At 47.6% G+C, this 24,977-nt stretch overlaps 2 protein-coding genes and 1 long non-coding RNA gene across 8 annotated transcripts in view; 1 reads left to right on the top strand and 2 right to left on the bottom strand.

The window, feature by feature from the left end:
- PXN (paxillin) overlaps positions 1 to 1,461 on the bottom strand; it is a 54,048-nt gene extending 52,587 nt beyond the window's left edge. For all 6 annotated transcript variants that reach the window (XM_072600279.1, XM_072600285.1, XM_072600286.1 and 3 more), the window contains exon 1: positions 1,365 to 1,461. In XM_072600279.1, coding sequence (XP_072456380.1) covers positions 1,365 to 1,377 — 13 coding nt within the window. In that variant the 5' untranslated portion in view covers positions 1,378 to 1,461. The remainder of the gene's footprint in view (positions 1 to 1,364) is intronic.
- A 3,012-nt stretch (positions 1,462 to 4,473) lies between these two features.
- Positions 4,474 to 16,651, bottom strand: LOC140499191 (uncharacterized). Its single transcript, XR_011965301.1, has 3 exons — positions 16,609 to 16,651; positions 15,362 to 15,657; positions 4,474 to 4,632 (listed from the first exon to the last, which is right to left on the bottom strand). It is a non-coding gene; the product is annotated as an uncharacterized lncRNA (long non-coding RNA).
- Positions 8,721 to 23,451, top strand: LOC140499190 (uncharacterized). Its single transcript, XM_072600276.1, has 4 exons — positions 8,721 to 9,568; positions 15,404 to 15,571; positions 19,832 to 20,008; positions 21,169 to 23,451. Exons 1-4 carry the CDS (start codon positions 9,566 to 9,568, stop codon positions 22,441 to 22,443), a joined length of 1,623 nt encoding a protein of 540 aa, XP_072456377.1. The 5' UTR covers positions 8,721 to 9,565; the 3' UTR covers positions 22,444 to 23,451.
- Positions 23,452 to 24,977: the final 1,526 nt, after the last annotated feature.

The following is a 24,977-nucleotide window of genomic DNA, read 5'->3' as shown; positions in this document are numbered from 1 at the left end:
CCAGAGGCAATGCTCTTCCACTACACCAGGTTCTTAGAGATGATATTAAGAGCCTACTGTGTGCCCAGCACTGAACCAGAAGCAAGAGATATGACAATAACCATCCCTACCCTCAAGGAGCTCACGTTCAGGAGCAGGGGGGAAGGGATGAACACAGACAACTTCCACAGCGAAGTGAACAGAAAGTCTATTGAAAATAAAGCTAGATATTTCAAAGAGGCAGCACTCCTAATTAGAGAGGGGTCCAGGGGCCCCTGACCTGGTTGAGGTTAAGCCCCCAGCACTTTAGTATAGCGCTGGCACATAGTAGGTGCTTAATAAATGTTTATTGGATTGGTTTATAGGAGTTGTGTCTGGGAGGAAGGGAGGGTTTCTGTGGGGTAGACGTGAGATCTTTGTGAGCTGCCTGCAGAACGGTGCCCAGGGGGTCTAAGAGATGATACAGTGAGAAAGCACCTCAGTTAGTCCAACCTCCTCCAACATATGAGGAAACTGAGGCCCGGAATGCTCAGGTAACTTTCCCAAAGTCAGACGGGGGAAGCCTTAGGAGGTGAGCCTATCTCACACACTTCCCACCCGCCCCAAGTAACAAACCGTTTGGATGAGGCACTGGGTAAGCAAAGGTTCTCCCAGACCTCCTCTAGGCATACCCACTTTTAAAGGAAAAATACCTGCCCAGAACCACTGCCAGCCCTGAGCATGTTGGCCACGGAAAGGCTCGGCTTGGCACGGGGAATGCCCCCTGGGCCAGCCCTCCGCTTGGGCTCTCGGGAGAGGGCACCCGAGGAGGGTCAGGGAGGCGCTCCCTTGGTGCCCTCCTGGAACACTCCTGTGCCTACAAATAGCCCGGCGGGGCTCAGCCCGGCGGCCACACTGCCCACAGTGTCCTGGGCACCGGGGAGGAGGGGGAGGCCCGCCTGTCCAGTCTCCCCACTCACACAAGCAGCCGCTCACCCTGACGGGGAGGGGGCTCGGGGGTCCCCGGCCGGGGATGGGGTGTGGGCAGCGGGGCAAACCCCGGCTCGGACGTGCGGAGGGTTGGACAGCCCGGCACGGGTGGGGGCAGGGCTGCGGCCAGGCCACCCCCCCCAAGGCTCCGGGCTCCAGCCCCCGGCAGACTCTCGGGGTGACCCGGCGCGGCCAGTGAGGACGCCCCCCGTGCAGCCCCCCGGCGTCGGGTGGGAGCGCTGGGGGGGCTCCCCTGCTCCCCCTTCCCGGACCCAGGATTGGGGGGCGCACCGCAGGGGGGATCTCAAGGCTCCTCACAAGTGCCCAGAGGGGGTGCCAGCTGCTGACCCCACCCCGCCGCGCGAGGCCATGGCGGGGGGCGGGGGCCCCGGTCCCGCGTGGGCCCGCTCACTCACCGAGGTCGTCCATGGCCGCCCGCTCTCCCCGCTCTCTCCGCCCGCAACTTTTCCGCCGCCGCGGCTCGGTCCGGAGCGCGCCCGCGCCCCCGCGTGTCCTCCCGCGCGCGCACGCCCCGGCACCGCCCCCCTGCGCGCGCCCGGCGGGGGAGGGGCCTGCGTGGGCGCTCCCGCCGCGGACCCCGGGCGCCCCCTGCCGGAGCCTTACCGCGGCGGCGCGTCCGCGCGTGGGTCCGCCCCCCGCCGAGGCCCGGCCTGGCCCCGCGCGCCCCCGCTGCGTGGCCCGGGCCCCTCTCCATGCCCCCACGCGGGAGCCCTCCCCACGGAGATTGTTGCTCAGTCTCGCTCTAGACGCCTCTTCCAGGTCCCCACGCACACCGATCACGTGGTAGCTCCCCACCTCCCAGTCACTCCACGTGGAGACCCCGACAGCCCCGCGTGTTCCTACAAAGTATGAGAGCCCAGCCCACCCCGCAGACATGGGGAGGCCCTCTAGACATCTCCGTGTGCCCCCCACCATTGGGGGCCCCCAACAGCCCCTCGTGTCCCCATTCAAACTGCGGAGGAGCCACCCCTCTGTCCACACCATGCGGGAGCGCCCCCTCTCTGTCCGATCACCCCACCCGTGCACGTGTGCCCACGCGTACCGCCACTTCAGAAACACAGCAGTCCTCCCTTCCACAGATGTCCCATACCTTTTCCACCACGTGGACACCCCACTCACGCCATATGGGAGCCCCCATCTACACTGTACAGCCCTCTGCCTCCAAAACTCCCGGGGAGCCTGCAAGGCCTGGGCCCCCCAAACCCTCAACTTTGTGCCAGGCCCCTGCCCGCATGTTTTCTCAAAGATTCCCCATTCCAGCTGGTGAGACGCGGTGTGTCCGTCCACGTCTAGGGACGAGAGTTGAGGCAGCCCTGGGATGGGGCAGCGGATGGAGTCCTGGACCCTGGCCTCAGACCCTGGGCCAGTCACTTCATGCCCATTTCCTCGTGGGAAAGCACAGCCCACAGGCCGGTAGAATTGGACCCTTGGGCACAAGTAGGAGGCAGAAGAAGGCTGGCCGGCCTGGGACCTGAAGGACTTCGAGTGAGTCCCTGGAGCTTATGGAGTAGGGGAATGACCTGGTGGGAGCTTTGTTGGCTGAAGGGTGGATGGCCTGGAGTGGGGCGAGACCTGAGACAGGCAGACCCCCCCCACCCCCACCCCCACTCCAGCAGTTATTGCAATAATCCAGGGGTGAAGGAATGAGCTGGAGCAAGGTTCTGGCCCGCCCCTCCATTCACATCTGTCCTCGTATGATTTTTTAAGTTTTAGACAAGCATATACAGTCACATTTGAATTTAGGTCTTCCTGACGCCAGGCCTTACATTCTGTCCAAACCCTATCCAAATCTTATATACAGCAAATGAATTCTTCTGAGAGCAATTCAGTGTCGTAGGTCCGATATTATCTACATTTTAAGTTTAAGGAGACCGGGGAAGTTTTGTACTGGCCAGAATGATGGGGTTCTGTGGCTGGTGCATTAGGAAGGCTAGAGTGTGGACACTTTCTGTGGCTTTATTTGCATGTCATTCAAAGAGGATCTTGGGAGAGTGGCTGGCCTCTGAATCTCAGTCCCTACAACTCCTACTGTGTATGTTTTGGGTAGAGCCCCCAAAATGGCTTTGGGGAAGCAGGATCAAGCTTAAGTGCAGGGTTAACTTAACTACAGAAAATAAGACAATCCCTCAAGAGCTGACTGACTGTCAAAGGGTAGGGGGTAGGAACAACTCACTGCTAGGACCTTCCAGCCTCCCCACCCCCAACCTAGAAATCTGCATTGATTTAATCTAATCCAGGCAATTTCATGACTTTTTTACATGACTCCACAGACAGGGCTGGGGGCCAAAAAAGTGACCTCAGGGTCCCAGAAGTGAGGTACTGGCCTGAAGGAAAGCCAAACTGTGGCCAGATGCATGTAGCAGAGACAGCACCAGTCACTACCCCCCCCCCCAACTAGAGGGAGGGGAGCCAGAGGGACTCCCAAGGTCGCCTGCTGAAAACCCTTCCTTTAAAAATAAGTAGAATACACTTTATTGGTTGGTTTTCTTTTTACACTGGTTCCATCTCCCGTTCCTCCTCCTGGAGAGCCATTATCCCTTATAATAAAGAATAAAAAAGAGGAAAAGAGACGTTCAGCAAAACTAACCAATATATCAAAATTAAGTCCGTTATTATAGGCAGCATGGACCACCCCATCGATGGGAAATGCAAATTATCTCTGCATATTGTATCTCTGCCAAACCGTGAACTTCTGTTTGCTTCTTTTTGTATCCTTAGTCTTTAGCACATAGTAGGAACTTAATAAATGTTGATTAATTGATAGATTAACTGATTAATCTCTTTAGGGCCAATCAGAGTTATTCTGCCTTCATGGTATTCAATTTCGATTGCTTTGTTTTCTTCTTAATAGTAACAATGTATGTGTTGTTAATTTCACTGTTCCACTTCCTTCATCTTTCATCAGTTTCTCTCTTCTCACATGCTGCCATTTGCTTAACTATTCCCAAATGAGGGTATTTACTTTGTCTCCAATTCTTTGCTATTAAAAGTATTTTTGTTTCTAGGGACCCTTTTTTTTTTCCTTGACTCCCTCGGGGGAATATAAACATGGCAGTAGAACCTCTGGATCAAAAGGTACAGATATTTAGCCATTTCCTTCACCTAATTTCCAATTGCTTTGTAGGATGGCTAGATTCACAGCTCCACCAACCATGCATAAGTGTTCCCATCTTTCTACAGGTCCTCCAACAATGGCTATCCCCATCCTTGTCGTTTTACTGAGTATGATGTGAAAATGGATTTATAGTTCTGTTATTATCAGTTATTTGGAGGTTGTTTCATATGCCAACCCCCTGATTTTAAAAAGTAAGAAACAGAAGTGATTTGTCCAGATGGTAAAAGAGAGATTTCACTCTAAGTCTCAATCACACCATCTCTCTCACATTTATTACACACCCTTTAATGGATACCCAACACTATTCTAGTTCATATTTGGGGAAGTTGGGGGATACAAACTAGCAGTTTAGGATCTAGTTTGAGAAATCAGCCTCCACTACAGAAGAGTTTCTTAAGCTTCTGCTCTTTATTTGGTCTTGGGGATACAAGAATACAAACTGAAAGCAGTCTCAGCCCCTGTAATCTCAGAAATCCCAGCAAGCTGTGATTTACTCTTGATTTCCACTTTCGTCGTGACTTCTTGGCCAAGTCACTTTATTTCTGAACCTCAAAAAGATGGGAAAGGAAAGAATTTCAGGGGAATGTTATATCAATAAAGGAATTCATCAACACATTAGAGAAATAAAGAAACCAATAACACCTTCACATTAAAATGAAACTCCTAATTTCACTTATATTTGTAAGGACTAGTTATCTAGTTACTAGTTACAAGGACTAGTTATCACTGCCTTATATGGAGAAATATCACAAAACAAAATTGGAACTATTAAACCAAGACCAAATCTGCCCCTTAAACCTCGAGAGACTCATAGTTCTTGGGTCCTGATTTTAAGATTAGAAAAGTCTTTTAAATTCCGTTGAATCTGTGATTATGATCCTGCTTCCCCAAAGCTATTTTGGGGACTCTGCCCCAAAAATATACAATAGGGGTTGCAAAGGGGCTGAGATTTGAGATTCAGAGGTGGGCCACATTCCTAAGAGCCTCTTAGAAGGCAAATAAATGCAAATAAAGCTAGGGAAAGATGACTGGGTCCACTCTCCTTCCTTCATTATACAAATGTACCAGAAACAGAACCTCAGACACCTGGGGAACATTTTAGCCAGTACACAGCCTCTCTGGTCTCTCTACACTTAAAATGCACATAATATTGTACCCATTTCACAGAATCACTCTCAGCAAAATTAAAGTGCTATATACAGTATTTAGAGCTGGAACCAACATTAGAGTTTATCTAGGACTGCCTTGTTTTACATTGGAGGAAATTCAGACCCAGCCAGAGCAAGTAGTAAATCCAAGGTCACTGAGGAATTCAAATCCAGGTCCTCTAAAGGCTCCACTACATCCACGGAATGAAGAAACCATTGAATAATTGGGTCATTAGTTTAATAAATATTCGAGGACTCCAGGTAGAATCGTGAGAAAATGAGCTGGCTTTGGAGTCAGAAGACTTGAGTTCAAATCCTGTGTCTGGGCTCACCTCATGCAAGGCACTTGACACTTATCAAGACTGACTCCTTTGTACTCCATGTGCCTAGCACTGTGCCCTGACTATAGACACTTTTAATAAAAGCTTGTTGAATTCAGTTAGATTTGATGATCTTAGAGGATATGGGGGTGGGGAGAAGGGATGAATGAAAGAGCAGTTTCAGCCCTAGCTGGGCATTGTGCCCATGGAACCAACTAGAATGGACCTTGTTTCCTCCAAGGGAGAGAGAGAGGAAAAGGGAGAGGGGGAGGGAAGGAAAGGAGAGGAGGGAAAAGGGAAAGAGAGAGAGAGATGGAGAGACAGAGACACAGAGAGGTGGGGGAGAGAGAAAAGTCAGAGATATGAGAAAGAGAGAGATTAAGAGAAACAGAGAAAGAGAGAGACAGAAACAGAGAGAAAGATGGGGAAGAGAAACAGAGGGAAGAGAGAGAGATGAAGGCAAAGAGGGAGGAAGAAAAGTTGACTGGTTAAACCAAGAATTAAAACTGTGGATCTGAAAAGAACCAGGCTTATTGGTTAATTTTTAAAATTATACACTTAGTACTGTGGAGTAAAGGGCAAAATCTTCACCAACCTCTGAAGCTTTAAAGAGACCCCCATGAACAAACAAGGTAAGAAAATGCTTTTGTCCCGGCTTGCTGAAGCCCCCCAATATCTCCCCTCCACCTTGGCCGAGTTGGATTCTGGGACAACGTGGTTGGTCCTGCCTGAGGTTGCTCCCACTTGTGTACAGAAGTCATTTCTGGTACCTTAAAATGTGCACGGAGCCTGTGACCTTTTGTATGGTGGAGCAGGGGCTAAGGGAAGGCCCTTGGCTGGGGTTGAGGAGAGAGAGAAGGGATTCTGGGTTTCTTGATGACTGGGGACATGTTGGATTCCTGTCACTTAAGTATGTGTGTGACCCTGGGCAATTCATTTAACTGCTTTAGGCTTCTGTTGCCTCAGCTGTCAAATGAAGGTTTTGGAGCAGATAGACTTTGGAGTCCCTTGGAGCTCAAAATCTTGGATCCAGCCCTCTCTGGAGGCCCAGCCTTTGAAAGATATAGAGGGATGGCAGAAAGTCCTCACACTTTTCCTGTAAGACACGGACATGAAAAGGGAAATTCTTCAGAGGAACAGAACAGACTTCCCAAGACCATGTGTCCCAGTGGGTTGAGTACTGGACTTGGGAGTCAAGAAGAGAAATCAGCACCTGGGATTTCATTGATCTAGGGCTCTTCCAGATGAGGAAACTCCCTCTACCAATGCAAATCTTAGAGAGTTACCCAAAACACTGAGAAGTTAAATTAAGGCTCACCTAGCTAGGGTCACAGAAGGGCCTTGAACTCCAGGGCCTATTCTCCATCTACTCTGTAACACTCTTAAACCAAGAAAACCCGGGTTCAGATCCCACTTCTGGTGCATACTAGTTGAGTGATCGTGGATAAATCATTTTCTAAATATTCCTCAATATTAGGAAGTTGGACTAGGTAGCCTTTGAGTTTCCTTCCTGCTCTAAATCTGTCCTCAATTTCCTTATCTGTAAAATAGGGAGAATAAGGAGAACAGATTTGTTGTGAAGATCACACAAGACAGCTATAAAGCATTCTGCCAGCATTAAGGCCCCATGTAAATATGAGCTGTTGCCATCTGAACTGTGAATCCATGGGGAAGAGAGGTCACTATGCTGTCAGAATAAAATGATGAGAAGCAGGACCATTAAAGTATAGAACTGGGAGGGATCTCAGAGGCCATTAAGTCCAATCCTTTCCTTTTACAGAAGACAGAACTGAGGCACAGAGGAGGGAAGAGATTTCCTCAAGACCTCGCAGGTATTTAGGGATGAGCATATCCATCTCTTTACTATACCTGGAACACTCCCTAGTCATCTTTGTGTCTTAGAATTCATGTTTCCAAGCTCAGCTCAAGTCCACCTTCTGCATGAAGCCTTTTCTGATCTGCCTCAGTCCTCCCCCAAAAGTTACTTTACCTCTATTTTATCTCTATATATTATAGTATATATACTATAGAGGGTGGCCACTACTCTCAGATTCTAAAACTATAACCCATTCCTACAACTATAACCCACAAGCCCCTACTAGTGATCTCAACCTTTCATAGTCTGCCAGTAGATACAATCAGCTCAAAACAAGGGCGCTTATGAAGAGAGAGGAGTGAGATCAATAGATGTAAAATATTACCCCCATGAATTTGGGTTGTAGTCTCCCACAAATACCCATAGCACCCACAGGAAGAGTAGACACAAATGTAGAGGACACTGGTTGTAGGGAACAAGGCAGCTCATGCCCCTGGCCCTTCAGTGACCGAGCATGTTTCTCTCCATCTGAGCACAACTGCTCCTAGGGAGAATTTCCATCTGTAGCTCAGTTCTCCATAGCCTGGACGAATTTTCACTTGACTCTATCATCAATGCTCTTGTTTGCTGCCCGAGGTTGTATTCTTTGAAGCCACTTGCTTCCTTGAGTGATTTGACTCTCCTCTGTGTGTCTGTATGCAGAGTGTGTCTCCCTGATGGAAGCTGCCCTGGCTAGTGGGGGAGAAGGTGTGGAAGACAGAAGAATGACTCCCCACCATCCCCCATAGAGGAATCAGGGTTATCAAATTCCACAAAGCTGTTGCCTCCAGTTGGCAATCTAGTCTTTAAAAAAAGCTTTTATTAATCTATTTGTTTACATCAGAATAGTTTCCCCTAGTATCCTTCTCCCACCCACTCCCTAGAGTCATCCCATATTATAGTATTTTTAGAAACCAAAAAAAAAAGAGAAAAAAAGTCAGCATAACTGATCAAAAATTGAAAAAGTCTGAAAATATGTGCAAAGGGGCGGAATAGGCATGTCTTCTCATATCTTTTCTTTCAAAACATGCTTGTTCTTTATAATTTTACAATGTTTGCTTTTGATTTTTTAGGATTATTCTCTCCCCTGACATAGTTGTAGTCAGTGCCTGCATTGTTTCTTATTTCTCTCTGCATCTATTCCTGTAGATCTTGCCATGTTTCTCTGTATCAGTCACATTCATCATTTCTCATAGCACCTTCAGCCTTTCTTTACATTCATGTACTACAATTTGCTAAGCCATTTCCCCAACTGATGGACATCCACTTTGCTTCCATTACTTGCTATCACAAAAAGGACTGATGTCAATATTTTGGGGGTATATGGGAACTTGCTTCTTAACAGTGACCTCTAGGTACAAACCTAGTAACAGAATGGCAGTCTAGCTTCTTGAGGGCAGTGAGGAGCATGGGAAATCTTCAACCAGCCAGAAGTGGTTACCCCTTCAAATTCAATCAAGGCACTTTATCACACTTCCTAAAGGGAGGCATGGAATGTTTAAGACTTCACACACTTAAACACCTCCTTATCTGTCTTTTACTTTCTGTGGGCAGTGGGTGGGTGTTGGGATGGGTGTTAGGGGTGTTACTCAGATACCATCTCTCTCTCTCTCTCTCTCTCTCTTGCTCTCGCTCTCGCTCTCTGTCTCTGTGTCTCTCTATGTCTCTCTCTTTCTCTATGTTTCTCTCTCTCTCTCTGTCTCTCTACATCTATATATCTCTTTCCCTCTCTCTGTCTCTCTGTGTCTGTGTCTCTCTATGTCTCTCTCTTTTCTCTTTCCCTCTTCTCTCTTTCCTAGACATATACATATGTACACATTGTCTAGATTGTAAATTCCATTCAACAGGGACCATTTTTCTTTCTTTCTTTGAATCCTGGTGCCTAGCACAGTGCTGGCCACATAAACATTTTTTCATTGAATGATGCACAGGACCTTGTTTCCATTTCCAGCCTCTTTCCATTAACAGCTTACAGAGCAGCCTATAAGGGGCTTCAAAGGAGTCCAATCTGGACTCAAGACTGAAGGAATGAAGAGTCATCAGAGCAGGGAGTGGGGAACGTTTCTTAGAAGAGGTGAGCTTGGAACCAGCTTCTGGAGAGAGGGAGAACTCCAAAGCAGAGGAGAGGAAAGGAGTGGGACCGGCATTCCAGGAGGAAATGGTATGTGGAAAGGAATTCGGGCAAGGACAAACTTGTTGAGTGCCCCTTGAATTGAGGAAGGTTGAAACAGAAATGGTTCCAGCTGCTTCCTGCCTCAAGAAGGAACTGATGCAGAGAACCACAGAATCCTAAGACTTCAGAGCTAGAAGGACCTTACAGCTCAAAGGATTGTCAGTTTAGAGTTGGAAAGGACCATAGAGGTTATCTAGAAGCAGAGGAAGAACAGGAAGAGGAAGAAGCACTGACTTTGGAGTCAGAACACTTGGGGTCAAATCCTAACTCTTCCAATGACTAGCTTTGTGACCTTGAGCAAATTAATTCTCCTTGTGCCTCAGTTTCCTTGCTTGTAAAATGAAAGAGTTGGACTAGGTGACCTCTAAGGCTCCTTCCACCTCTAAGTCTATGATCTTATGACCGGTCATATGACCTCTCTGGGCCTCAATTTTCTTATGTGTAAAATGAAAGGTTAGTGGCAGGTAGGTGATACAGTGGATAGAGCACCAGTGCAGGAGTTAGGAGGACCTGAGTTCAAATCTCACCTCAGACACTTGACACTCACTAGCTGTGTGACCTTGGGCAAGTCACTGAACCCCAGCTGCTTCATCCTGGGTCATCTCCAGTCATCCTGATGAATATCTGGTCACTGGATTCAGATGGCTCTGGAGGAGAGGTGAGGCTGGTGACCTGCCCAACCCTCTGTCACTCAAAACAAAGTCAAGTGCAAGTCATGTCATTATTTCTCTGATGGCATGGTCTTCTTTGGCAACGAAGGATGAATGCACAAAATGAAAGGTTCTTTTCCACTCAGCATCTGTTATCGTATTAAGCGTAGTAAATTGCCAAACCCAAGATTTGAGCCAAAGTCCTCGTCCTGGACTCCAAATACCCATTCTGGCCGTGCCAAAATGACTAATTATTTTACTCTCTACTCTTCATTCTTCAAAGGCTGAGAAGGGTTAGGTGAAGTGTGAGGTTAAATGGCTAGTTAGTGTCACACTCAGAACTTGCACCAGGTATCTTATATTCTTTCCTCCACATCACGCCAGGTCGGGGCCTCTCTATCTCTGTGGATTTCAGAAGGATCCCAGGAGGCAAGTGCACTATTCAGTTGTTGTATAGCCATGGCCCCATTTGGGGACTTCTTAGTAGATATACTGGAGCAGTTCACCATTTCCTTCTCCAGCTCATTTTACAAATGGGGAAACTAAGGCAAGCAGGGTCACCCAGCTAATAAGTGTCTGACTTCAAATTTGAACTCAGGTCTTCCTGACTGCAGGCCCAGTGCTCTATCCACACAAAGGAGAATTAGTAAAAAGAGAAGTGGGTTTGGAATCATAGGATCAGGGTCCAAATTGTGACTCAGCTTATTCTTAAAGCAGTAGGCAAGTCCCTTTCTGGGCCTCAGTTTCCTCATCTGTAAAATGACTGGCTCTGACTAGTTATTATTTAAAATTTCTTCCAATTCTATCTCCCTGGCCCCAGGATAGACCACTAGGAAACTACATCTCTTAGAACAAATTCAGGCAGTTAGTGAATAAAAGACTGAGCCTGGAGTCAGGAAGATCTGAGTTCAAATCCGGCCTCAGACACTTATTAGCTGTGTATCCTTGTGAAAGTCACTTAACTTCTCTTTGCCTCAGTTTCACCAGCTATAAGTGGGGATAATAATAAGCACCTACCTCCCAGACTTATGAGGATCAAATGAGATAATAATAGCTGTGAAATGCCTTGAACATAATAAGTATTCTATTTAAATGGTAGCTGCCTTTTTCCTTCATATTACAATAACCCCTCCCCCCTAAAAAAAAAAAAACGAGCCAGCTCTAACTATAAATCAAAACAGCCAAACAAAAACATGTGATCCAGATACTGTCTAACAGTGGTTCAGTCTCCTACCTCGCTGGCTGAAGGAAGAAAAATTTAAGAACTTCCCTTTTCCATCCTTTGGCTAGACAGAGATCAAAGGCCTCCGTTACAGATAGTTATCTAACTAAGAATTAACTTCTCAGACACTCCCAAGGTCCCCTCTGGCTGTGAATGCAGATAAATTTGAGCCAGAATAAAGGCAAGCTAGAGAGGAACGTACTAACCACCCCCCTCCCATGCCGGTCTTTTTTTTTTTAATGCATGTCTGCCCCTGGCAAAATCTGCTTACTCTGAAATGGGGTGGATGGGCTCTTAGTGAATAAAAATAAAGAAATCCAAAAAACATTTACTAAAAGCCTATTTGCTTCTTAAGGAGGGGGAAGGGAAGGAGGGAGAGAATTTGGACCTCAAGATTTTAAAAAACTAATTAAAAATTTTCACGTACATGTAATTAAGAAAAAAATCAACTAAATAGATAGATAAAAACTAAGTGAATAAATAAATAAAATGAAATGAACGGAAACACATGTAATGTGAGGTTGGGAGGGAGGGAGACAAGTCAGAGCTCAAACTGTAACAACAACAAAATAAAACTGAAAAACTCCAAAAGAGACCGTCTTGAACTGTCTCCTAACAGTTTCATTATCTCTTCTCAGGAAACTGCAATGGTTTTTCCATTACGCAGAGTTCAACTTCCTTTGAGTGATTTTGTTTTTCATTTCCATTGTTAGAGCCATTGTGTTCTCCAGGTTCTGCTGGTTTCCTCTCTCCCCTTACTCCAGCCCCAGACTGGGAAGTGCTGTGCCCTCTCCCCCTGCAGCCCCTCCCTCTGATTGGCTGCTTCCCCTCAGATGCTCCATTTTCAGGTGCCTGTTCAGGCCCAGGCTCAGCTCCTGACTGCCCTCCAGGATACTTTCGTTTTCACTCCCCACCCCCCCAAACTTCCTTGTTTCTATTGTCTTCTGCCATTAAAACGGAAGCCCCTTGAGGGCTGCTTGTACTTGGATTCTCATTAGCTTTGCACTGTGGCCAGGCACAGGTATAAGCTTTCTTTGTCCTAATCTTTCCTGTTTCCATAGATGATCCAATGGGAGAAGAATGGAATGTGGAGGCCAGCCCTCCTTCAGAGGCTCCAATCTCAGGCTGATAAGGATCCTAGTGGACTTTCAGTCCAACCCTCTATTTTACAGGAAACTGAGGCCCAGGAACTGAAGTGACTTGCCCAAGTAGAAATATTAAACAAGTGCCTAAGTGACTTGCTGTTCATTGGTTTCAGTCACATTTTACTCTCAATGACTGCATTTGAGGTTTTTTTGGTAGAGACACTGGAGGGGTTCACCATTTCCTTCTCCAGCTCATTTGACAGATGAGGAAACTGAGGCAAGCAGGATAAAGTGACTTGCCCAAGATTATACAACTAAGATCAGATATGAATTCAGGTCTTCCTGACTCCAAAGCTGGTGGCAACCTATCCACTTCACCACCCTGGCTGTTCATTCATTCAACAAAAAGTCTTTAGGCACCTGTGCAGGGTGCTGGGTATTCAAGGATATTTAAAGTGGCACAGGCCCTACCCAATGGGAGCTTACGGTCTGGGGTGGAGGAGAAATAGTAGAATTGGAGGAAGGGCTAATACAAGGTACTGAAGGGCCAAAAGGCCTCTAGGAAAGAATATTCAGCTTTCTCATCTAGGAAATAAGGAAGTTGGAGAAAGGTCTCTAAAGATTTCCTCAGATGATCTCTGAAGTCCCTTCCATCCTTAGGAGTCAATGAGTTTATGTGTCTCTGATTCATCTTCCTCCCCAGGAGCTCAAACCACATTAAGTCTCATTTGAGCTTTGTCAGGTGCACACCCTAATGAGGTTAAGGCAGTGCCTGGATGCTGCCCGACTGGCTTCTCAGACTGGGCTTCGTGAGCATCGGTGACTGGGCTGGCATGCCAGTGATGACTTCTGGAGCTGCCCATTCATGCCTTCTCTAAGGAAACCAGGATTTGGTTATTGATAGAAAAGCATGAGGAACTTAGAACAAAGGACCTAAGGGAGGAGGTCTCTGCTAGGCCCACTTCCTTCTGACCCCACCCTCCCCCAGGCCCCTCGGTTCATTCACCAGCCCTCCAAAGAGAGACCATCACCCTTACCCTATCTCCTCTACCCCACTTAGGTTCCATTTTGCCAAGGGGAGCTCCTGGGTTTAGTTAGAGGCCTGCAGATTAATAACAATGACTGGAGCAGAAAAGAATTTTCTAACCCCAAGCCTGTTGTCCACTGAGGTCAAGAAGCCCAAAGCCAACAAACACAACAACACTTGAAAAGGACAGATTTAATCTTATTTTAGACTTTCTTGTGGTCAGTTTCTGAGATATGGTTAACTGAGCTCTGTATCTGAAGAGGCTAAAGATACCTTAAGTAGACAGACCGCAGAAGGTTTACCATTTCTGTTTCCCTTGTTGAAAAAGACGCTACTGAGAGGACTACAGGCGCAGCTTGTGTGGTGACACTACCACAAAAAGTTAGTAGCGTTGGTTTTCTTGGTCATATGCAAGCTCTTTTTGCTCGTGTTCTCTGGTTACACATGTTCCTCACTGGTGGTGTGGTAACCTGTGGGAAGGGACCTCTGTGGAAGAGAAGTCTTGGAATTGATTTTCCCCATGCTTATGATAAGCATCTTTTAGCCTATTAAAATCAACACATCAGTAGAGGCTCATGAACTGTGGTTTTGCATGGATGTTAATATGGTTAAAGTGTTGCAGACCTGGGGAGGTGGGAGGCCTAGGTGTAAGGAGCAGCCCTACTTCATTTTTTTTTTAAGTTTTTAAAAAATATATTTTTAGTTTTCAATATTCACTTTGATAATGTTTAATATAAAATTTTGGAATAATCTCTTTGTTCTCTCTGAAGCAAACTCAGAGAATGCCTTTCCTATGTCAGCAAAAACCAGCCACGGCTGACTCTACATTCCTTAAGGAGACCTTTAACCTAAGACCCTATGTTATGGCATATCTTGAATAATGGGACTTTCCTTTGTATCTTATTATCTATGGCATATTAATGGTAAAGAAAATATAGACATCTTAGGTCGTAATTTCTATTGAACTTTGTTTACCCTTTCCTGTGTCAGCTATTTCGAGTACCTGTTTAGGACAGGAAGCCTGGTGGGATTTTCTTATTGTATGTCACAGAGACATATGTTTACACAGCTTGGAATCGCAAGGCCCAACCGACATTACTTTGTTAATTGTCTTGTCTTACTGAATTTATGATTTGTTCAACTAGGAGAGTTCCTTTCTCATGGCAAAATGTATATAAGCCAGAAGATTTCTGCACTGGGTAGCCAGAACATTTCTGGCTCCATAATGCATTATGTTACCGTTGTCTTTAATAGGGAATTGATCAATTAATTAATTAAATCATAAAATGTATGCATTTAGCCATGTTGCCTATTCTCTCTAACTAAGTTTTAAGGTCAACAACTTTTATAAAATGAGTTGAAAACTTTTTTCTCCCTCCCTTCCCCCTTCCCCAAGATGGTAAGTGATCTGATGGAGGTCATACATCTACAATCATATTAAACATACTTCCACACTAGTCATGCCATGCAAGAAGAATCAGAACAAAAAGGAAAGACCATGAGTAAAGGGGAAAAAAAGAGAGTGAGAGAGAGAAATAGTCCTCTTTCATCTGCATTCAGACTCTGTTGGAGACCAGTACTTTAGCCTGAGCCCCCTCACCCCATGAGAAAGCCACACCCCCAGTAGCCTGTTCCAGGACAAGCTGAACCACAAGACATTCCTGCCAGCAGATGTCCTGATTACAGAATGTTTTAGTACCGCCCCAGAAAGCCCCTGGGGCCAGTTCCTCCTATACCTATCCCCTCTCTGTCCTATAAAAGCTTGCAGCCCTAATAATAAAATCAGACCTTGCTTACCACCCTTTTGGTCTCACTCCTCTTTTCACCCATCCCCTTCAGGTAGGCGTTCTCCTCGATCTCCCCACTCATACTGGCCCTGCAGGTCGGGGCAAGTGGCGCCCAGACGTGGGGCTCGAGGTCCGGACTTCTGCCAGGCGGACCAACATTGAGAGACGATTCGTCGCGACCCCTTCCTTCTCATCGCTCATGAAGAGCCCCTGCATTTTGGTAAGTTGAGTTCCGTCCGCCTCATTCTAATCATGGGTTCCAACCTTTCCAAGGAACAGGTCTTTATCCGTGACCTTAAGCATGCCCTTAAGGATAGAGGAGTTAAGGTTAAGAAAAAGGACTTAGTGAACTTCTTTCTTTTTGTCGATGAGGTCTGTCCCTGATTTATTGTTAACGGCCCGGACATCCATCCGGGCAAGTGGCAAAAGGCTGGGAGAGAGCTTAATAAGAAATTGCAAACTGAGGGCCCGGAGGCCGTCCCCCCTTCTGCCTTTTCCTATTGGGGAATCATTAGAGACATAGTGGAGTCCACCTCCGGAGATCCGGGTGAGCGACAGCTTCTTTCGGTGGCAGAGTTTTGCTTGCGCCCTTTGTCACAGGCCGCCTCTGTTAAGTCACTAGAGCGCCCCTTACCACGGGTGGCTTCTGTAAAATCACTAGCTTCAATAGCCAAAAGTCCCCCAAGGCCCCCGTCCGCCAGAGCCACCAAAGCCCATTTATCCTCCCCTCCCTACAGGGCCCCGCCCTACAACCGAGTCCCTGACTTTCCCTATTATTACTAAACACAAGACCCCTCCCTTAAAGAATCCTGACCCTGATACGTTAGATCCCGGGGATGAAGCGGAACTTGAGGATGAGGCCGCCCGATATAATGATCCCGATTGGCCCGCTCTTCAACATTTGCCTCCTCCTTACTTATCCCAAACCTGCACCCCTGTACTTTTGCCCCCTGTTCCCACTCCTTCGGTCCTTACTAATGCTAGACACCAACTTTCCACCCAGGTTAAGGAGCTCTGAGAAGTCTTAGACCTACAAAAGCAATATGTACAGCTCTCTTCGAAGTTGAGTTCCCTGCAGCACTCCCTCCAGAGCTCAGTCATTCTTTCTGCCAGTAAGCCCCAGTCGACCAAGGACCCGTCCAACAGGACTGGTGCTAAGACTAAAAACTCAAAAAAAGCGCAGCCCATGATGTCCCCCGTTATAACTTGGTCCCGCCGACTTGGGCCCCCACAAACCCCTGGGGCGGGTGAACTTACAGACTCCTCCGCGAGTGAGGGAGAGGAGGAGGAAGAGGAAAAGAAGGAGGAGGAGGAGGAGGAGGAGGAAGAGGAGGGAGAAGAAGGGCAGAGCAGTAGGAAGGCAGAACGGGAACGGCCGGAATACCGGAAATTGCATTTTAAGGGGCTTAAAGATCTCAATGCCGCAGTTAAGGCATATGGCCCCAACGCCCCTTTCACCCTCTCCGCCCTTGAGGCCCTGTCCCGTGGAGGGTATCTTTTGCCGGCGGAGTGGCTCCGCGTGGTTCAGGCAGTTCTCTCACGGGGGCAATTTTTAACATGGAAGGCCGATTTTTACGATCGCTGCCAATCCACAGCGACGGCCAATCAAAAGTCCCCCAACTCCCCCGCTTCAAAATGGACCTATGAAAAGCTGAGTGGTCAAGGCAAATATGCAGGTGAGGCCAAGCAACGCCGCCTTCCCATAGGTCTCGGCGCAAACCGCCAAATGCCGCTTGGCGCGCTTTACCAACCTCTGGTTCTCCTCTTGCCCCGCTTAATAAAATAATACAAGGGACTCAGGAGGACTTTTCTGAATACGTTAGCAGGCTCCTGGAGGCCACTGAGCGGACCCTGGGTCAGGAGGCCTCTAATGATCAGCTTGTGAGGCGCCTGGCATATGAGAACTCCAGTACTGCTTGTTGCTCTGCTTTGCGCGGGAAATGGAGGGATAAAACCTTAGAGGAGATGATACGCCTCTGCAGAGACATAGATCCTTTTACTACAAAAATGTTCCAGGCTGTACATTTAGCTATCGGGGCGGCTCTCCAGCCGGGAGACTCCCAGAAGGGGTGTTTCCGCTGTGGGCAACCCGGTCACTTTGCCCGGCAGTGCCCCAGCTTGCCGGATACCCCTCCTCCTCCAACCCAAAATAGGGGTTCTCAACCTCCCACCCTCTGCCCCAGATGCAGGAAAGGGAAGCACTGGGCAAACACCTGTCACTCCGCGACAGATGTCAATGGCCGCCCCCTGCAGGGAAACGGCCAGAGGGGCCAGCCCCGGGCCCCCTAGCCGATCCCCGTCCCGCGGGCCTCGGGGACCAGCCTGCCCACCACACCCAACTCTACAGAGCCACTGCAGGAAGCGCAGGGGTGGACCTGTGTGCCGCCTCCACCACAATATTGACCCCTGAAGGTGGGGTGCATGTAATTTCTACAGGCATCTTTGGCCCCCCGCCCCCCAATTTTTATTTTTTTATTCTTGGTCACGCTTCCACTACTATTAATGGCCTTCTAACCCACCCCTCCATTGTTGACAGTGATTATATGGGGGAAATCCAGATACTTGCTTCAACCCTACAGGGACCCCTCACTGTCTATCAGGGGCAACGCCTTGCGCAGGCTCTCCCGCTCCCCCTACAAACCCGGTACCCTGCCGTCACCACCGTTAGAGGCCACTCCAAGCCCGGGTCCTCAGACATCTATTGGGTTCAGGCCATTTCCCAGGATCGCCCCATGCTTACGCTTACCATTCAAGGCAGATCTTTTGAAGGAATATTAGATTCAGGAGCTGACTCAACTGTTATTTCAAAAGATAGCTGGCCGCCTTCTTGGCCCCTTCAACCATCCATGACGCACTTGCAAGGCATAGGCCAGTCCCATTATACTCTACAGAGTTCCCAATGGTTGCCCTGGCAAGACAAGGAGGGAAATAAAGGGACTGTCCGGCCTTTTGTGGTTCCCGGCCTACCTGTCAACTTATGGGGGAGGGATATTCTTTCTCAGATGGGGGTAATTATGTGCAGTCCCAATACGGTTGTGACCCGTCAGATGCTCTCCCAGGGATTTCTCCCAGGGCAAGGGCTAGGCAAAAGAGGGCAAGGACGACCGTCCCCAATTGTTGCTGAAGGGAGGAAAGGGCGAGCAGGCCTTGGCCTTGAATGCCCAGATAATCAGAACCATTTTTCGTGAGGGCCACGGGTCCTCCTGCACTCCAGGCAGATAGGATCTCGTGGAAAAATGACCTACCCGTCTGGGTTGACCAGTGGCCCTTACCCAAGATAAAACTGGAAGCAGCGTTCGCTTTAGTGCAGGAGCAATTAGCTGCAGGGCACACGGAACCGTCCACATCCCCGTGGAACACGCCCATTTTTGTTATCCCGAAAAGGTCAGGTAAGTGGAGGCTCTTACATGATCTGCGAGCCATCAATAAAACAATGGTTCCTATGGGGGCCCTTCAACCTGGGCTCCCCGCCCCTGTAGCCATACCACAAGGTTTCTCTAAGATTACAATTGACCTTAAGGATTGCTTCTTTTCCATTCCCCTCCACCCCTCCGATTGCCAGCGCTTCACTTTTAGTGTTCCAATTACCAATTGTGTGGGCCCTTCCCCGCGTTTTCAGTGGAAAGTCTTGCCACAAGGCATGGCTAATAGCCCTACGCTGTGCCAAAAATATGTAGCACAAACAATTGACCCTTTTCGCTTGCAGTATCCCAAGCTTTATATCATCCATTATATGGATGATATTCTCCTTGCAGGTTCAGATGATGAGGAATTGACCCAGGTATCACAGGAGCTCATTAGGGCATTGGAAAATCGGGGCCTTAAAATTTCCCCCGATAAAATACAAACCTACCCCCCGCAGCTCTTCTTGGGGTTTGAACTTTTAGCTAATCGCATTCTCTCCCAGAAGGTTCGCTTGCGAGTAAGTCACCTTTGCTCCCTTAATGATTTCCAAAAGCTTCTGGGGGAATTGAATTGGCTCAGGCCTTATCTTAAGCTCACTACGGGGGAATTGAAACCCTTGTTTGATATTCTAAAAGGAGACCCTGACCCAAATTCACCCCGTTCTCTCACGCCGGAGGCCCGTAAGGTCCTTGCCTTAATTGAGCAAGCTATTCATGATCAACATATTGGGTATTACGCTCCTCTAAAACCTCTTTGGCTCTTAATTTTTTCTACCGCCTTTTCCCCCACTGGATTATTGTGGCAGGAGCATCCGTTGTTTTGGATTCATATGCCAGCCACACCTACAAAGATCCTCCCCTCCTACCCACATTTAACGGCTGGCCTCCTGCGCCTAGGGCGAGAGGCAGCCCTTCGGCTTTTTGGTCGGGAACCAGATCATATTGTCTGCCCCTACACCACTTCGCAGATTCAATGGCTGCTTCAGAATGATGACGATTGGGCAGTTAACTGCATTTCCTACCCAGGGATTATAGACAATCATTATCCCTCAGACAAGCTTGTCCATTTCTTTCAGAAAACACCCGTTGTCTTCCCAAGGATTACCAAGGCGGAGCCCATCCGAGGCGTCCATTTGGCGTTCACTGATGGATCCGCCACAGGGAAGGAAGCCTTCAGTGTTGATGGGAAGGCCACCTCTTTTGACACACCCTTCATCTCTGCGCAGCTGGTGGAACTTGCAGCGGTCATCAAGGTTTTTGAATCTGTTCCGGGTCCTCTCAATATTTATACTGATAGCTCCTACATTGCACATTCGGTCCCTCTATTGGAAACTGTCCCATATATTCATCCCTCCACTAATGCGTTTCCTCTTTTTGCCACTCTTCAGCTTCTAATCCTCTCCCGTAAGCATCCCTTTTTCATTGGACATATTCGTGCCCACTCCGACCTCCCCGGTCCCCTTTCTGAAGGGAATGATCAGGTTGATCAGGCAACTCGTCACATTTTACTTGCTCTGTCTACCTCTCCTGTTGCTGCTGCCACGCAAGCCCATAAGCTGCATCACCTTAATGCCCATACGCTTCGTCTCAAGTTCCCTATCACTCGGGAACAAGCCAGACAGATCGTGAAACAGTGCCCTGGCTGCCTGACTCTTCTCCCTGAACCTCATACTGGCATCAATCCCCGAGGTCTCATTCCCGGGGAGCTTTGGCAAATGGATGTCACTCATTACCTCCCTTTTGGTCGGCTTAAATATATTCATGTGTCCATTGATACCTTCAGTGGTTTCATCTTTGCCACCTTACAACCTGGAGAGGCCACCAAACATGTCATTAATCACCTCATTAGTGCCTTGGCAGTCCTCCCGCAGCCCAAAATTCTTAAGACAGATAATGGCCCTGGCTACACTAGCTCTTCTTTCAGATCCTTTTGTACACAACTACATATTAAGCATGTAACTGGCATACCCTATAATCCTCAGGGGCAAGGAATTGTGGAAAGGGCCCATCAGACATTGAAAAACATGGTCCTGAAATTATAGTCAGTGGGGGAAGTTCTTTATCCCAGAGCTGGCAATGCCAAAACGTTGGTCAATCACGCCCTTTTTGTTTTAAATTTTCTCACCCTTGACGCTGCGGCAAAGAGTGCAGCAGACCGCCTTTGGCATTCCTCTACGGCCCAAACCTACGCTCAGGCAAAATGGAAAGATCCCCTTCTTGGCAAATGGCAGGGCCCTGATCCTGTGTTAATCTGGGGCAAAGGCCATGCTTGTATTTATGATTCAAAGTGCCAAAATGCTAGATGGTTGCCTGAAAGGCTGATCAAGTTGATGGACAAGCCAGATGTTTACAATACCGTCCAGGGGACTACACCTCCCTGAGACACATCTGTTTTTCTTTTCCTGTTTTTCAGGAGATGATAATTCTAGCATTTCTCCTCCTGCTCCATGGAAGCCACGGCGGTCTTCAATCTCCCGACCCAGCAGCGCTTAGCCGTACCCTCTTTGGGAGCCCTTGTGACTGCGGCAGGGGTACGGTCACTGTCCGCCCTAACACCTATACGCGAATGATCGATTGTACGGACAGGACGGCCTACCTCGCTTACCATCATATGGCTACAGGCATCTCCAAACAAACTTGGAAATGTGTAAGAAAACCCCGAGTCATCCCTCCAAATGGTGACCAGCCTGGGCCCTGCCCCACTGATTGCAAGTACCTTGAGGCCTTGCACTCTACATGCTACAGCTCCACCCAGCAGTGCAGTAGTGCCTCAGGGACAGTATATCTTACTGCATTGCAGGAGAGGGAATATGCTGGCACTTTTGGAGGTGAATTAGGGATGAGCCCCAGCTCTCGTGGTACCACTAACAAACATGCTCAGGCTTCTTGTGGCAAGGAAAATATTGGAAAGAATGTCTGTTGGCCCCCCCATGCACCCACTCATATTTCTGATGGGGGTGGCCCCACGGACCAGATTAGAGAATTTGAGGTAAGGGAATGTATAAACGAGATTATTAGAAGCATGTACCCCCCTATTCATTACCACCCGCTCGCATTGCCAAAATCCAGGGGGACGGACCTTGATGTCCAGACCTCGGAAATTCTTGGAGCTACGCTCAAGGCTCTTAATTATTCTAATCCCGAATCAGCAGCAAATTGTTGGCTGTGCATGGCCCTTGGTATGCCTATGCCCCTAGCTATTTTGTCTAAAAATGGTTCTACTTCTACAAATTGCACCCTCAGCCCGCCTTTTAGGATTCAGCCCATAGATCTCCGTCCCTCCCCCTGTATTCAAGCCCCATTCTGGAACTCTACCTTCGATATTGATGTTGGCTTCGTGACCTTTGCCAACTGCTCTGAAATCCTTAATCACACTTCTCAGGAACCCCTCTGCCCACTAACAGGTCAACTCTTTGTCTGCGGGGGCAATATGGCCTACTCTGCCCTCCCCCAGAATTGGACAGGACTCTGCCCACAAATATCAATCCTCCCCGATATTGACATTATTCCAGGGGATGAACCTGTCCCACTGCCCAGTCTAGATTACATTGCTGGGAGACCTAAGAGGGCCATGGTATTTATCCCCCTTCTTGTGGGACTTGGAATAACGGGGGCGCTTGCCACCGGCACTGCCAGTCTGAGTGTCGCCCGTAGACTCCTATACAAAATTATCCCATCAATTGATTAATGATGTGCAAACCCTCTCGGGGACTATAAATGACCTTGAAGACCAGATTGATTCTCTGGCAGGAGTTGTTCTCCAAAATAGGAGAGGCCTAGATTTACTAACGGCAGAACAAGGGGGAATTTGTTTAGCCTTACAAGAAAGGTGTTGCTTCTATGCAAATAAATCTGGGATAGTTCGGGATAAAATCAAAAAACTACAGGAGGATCTGGTTAAAAGACGTAAAGAACTTTTCGAAAATCCCCTCTGGAGTGGCTTGAATGGAGTCCTCCCATACCTCCTCCCTCTCCTTGGACCCTTGATTGGTCTTCTCCTACTTCTTTCTTTTGGGCCCTGGGCTTTTAGTAGACTAACCTCTTTCATTTAAACGCAAATTGAGGCTTCTCTTAAAAGCCCTATCAATATCCATTATCATCGCCTGGCATCTCTGGAGGACCCTGCGGACAACGAGGAGGACGGACTTCAGTTCTCCAAGCTTGTGCAGTCGGAGTCCCGCTGCATGCGGTGATGGAAGGCTTTCAGGGAAAAGTGTAGGGCAGCAGCTGTGAGAAAGCCCATGACGGGAATATTGAGGCCCCATGCATCAGGAAGATAGGTGCAGCTGCAGTGGTTCCCCATGATGGGAGTAGAGCGAGGCCGCTGTGGTATGACCACTGCGGGGTCCCCTCACTTAGCCTAAGACAGGGACGCTGCCTTAACGCACCCTGAGCATGGAAGCCGGCCTCATAGCCTAAGACAGGCCTCTCACCTGCATTACTTAAATAAAACGGGGGACATGTTGGAGACCAGTACTTTAGCCTGGGCCCCCTCACCCCATGAGAAAGCCACACCCCCAGTAGCCTGTTCTGGGACAAGCTGAACCACAAGACATTCCTGCCAGCAGATGTCCTCATTACAGAATGTTTTAGTACCGCCCCGGAAAGCCCCTGGGGCCAGTTCCTCCTATACCTATCCCCTCTCTGTCCTATAAAAGCTTGCAGCCCTAATAATAAAATCAGACCTTGCTTACCACCCTTTTGGTCTCACTCCTCTTTTTACCCATCCCCTTCAGGTAGGCGTTCTCCTCGATCTCCCCACTCATACTGGCCCTGCAGGTCGGGGCAAGACTCCATAGTTCTTTCTCTGGATGTGGATGGCATTTTCCATTGTGGGTCTTTTGGAATTGTCTTGGATCACTGCACTGCTGAGAAGAGCTAGGTCTATCAATGTTAGTCGTGGCACAACGTTGCTGTCACTGTGTACAGTGTTCTCCTGGTCCTACTCAATTCACTCAGCATCAGTTCATACAAGTCTTTCCAGTTTTTCTAAAATCCTCCTACTCATCATTTCTTATTCAACAATAGTATTTCATTATGTTCGTATACCACAACTTGTTCAGCCGTAACCCAAATGATGACCATCTCCTCAGTTTCCAATTTTTAACCACTACAAAGAGAGCTGCTATAAATACTTTTGCACCTGTGGATTCATTTCTCTTTTCCCACCTTCATCTTTAATTTGACATTGATTAGGCCTTGTTCTCCGCCACTGATTCTCCTCTCTGCAAATTCTCTGGCTGGACTATGGACACTCACTTCATATAGGGAGGCATCGTAAAGGATAACGGATCTGGGTTTAAATCCTTATTCTGTCTCAACTCTATGACGTTGGACAAATCACTTGGCAGGGTCTCATCATCCTCATTTGTAAAATGAAGAGTTAGATCTCTAAGTTTGATTTCCAGCTTTAAATTCTATGAACGGGATTTAGGAACTGATTTCCACTAATCAGATTCACCAGAGACTGACTGGTAAGAGGACGAAGTCTGATTTCATTAATTTTCACTAAGGAAATACAACTCAGGTTGGCTGCTCAGCATGTTTTTGTTCCCTGGAGAAAAGTCTGCTTAAGGAAGCAAAATAATACATAATTGTAACTCATTCTCCAGTACCATAGTCTAGGCATACGTAGACTGTTTTTTGTCTTGGGGGTGGTCCTTCAAATCATAACTTTTTACCTCTATCCAAATTTGACTTTCAGAAATCTCAGAATGCAACCAAAACATAACATGTCATATTTTACTCTACAGAAGTGGGTAAAAGGATCCTGGGATCCTGTACAAGCACTCGTTGTAACAATGAACATATCTGGTGTAGAATAGCTAATAGTCTATCCCCACAGCAAATGCAGAAAATATGTAAAGTTCTCCGTTAGCCACTAATAAATACAATCCTTGTGAAATCATACTAACTTAGATACTCTCTGGTCTCTTGCAGCCCCAAAAGTCTGTGAGTTGGTAAGCTTTGCTACTAGCTTAAATGCAACTTTCTATGGCTCAGTTTCCTCATCTGTAAAATTAGATTAAAACAAGATCCTCCTAGTACTGAAATCTATGGTCCTAAATTGCTTAATCTATCTGGCCCTCCTCTGTAAAAACCTCTGAATATTCACCTTAGTTTTAAAATTCTGATTGAGGAAGACAGTATCTTATGCTAGATGACATCTGCAGGTGGTTAATCACTTTGTACTTCAGTTCCCTCTCCTGTAAAATGGAGATC

Source organism: Notamacropus eugenii, chromosome 4 (genome assembly GCF_028372415.1).
Source record: "Notamacropus eugenii isolate mMacEug1 chromosome 4, mMacEug1.pri_v2, whole genome shotgun sequence".
Classification (NCBI taxonomy): Eukaryota; Metazoa; Chordata; class Mammalia; order Diprotodontia; family Macropodidae; genus Notamacropus; species Notamacropus eugenii.
Note: the sequence above shows the minus strand (reverse complement) of the source record. Positions and strands in the feature narration are given on the sequence as shown.

Bases quoted from the DNA above. Each gene is read 5' to 3' on its own strand.
- LOC140499190 (XM_072600276.1), top strand. The intron at 15,572-19,831 runs GTAAGTTGAGTT...CATTTCTTTCAG, and splicing joins TGAAGAGCCCCTGCATTTTG to AAAACACCCGTTGTCTTCCC. The intron at 20,009-21,168 runs GTTTTTGAATCT...CCTGTTTTTCAG, and splicing joins AACTTGCAGCGGTCATCAAG to GAGATGATAATTCTAGCATT.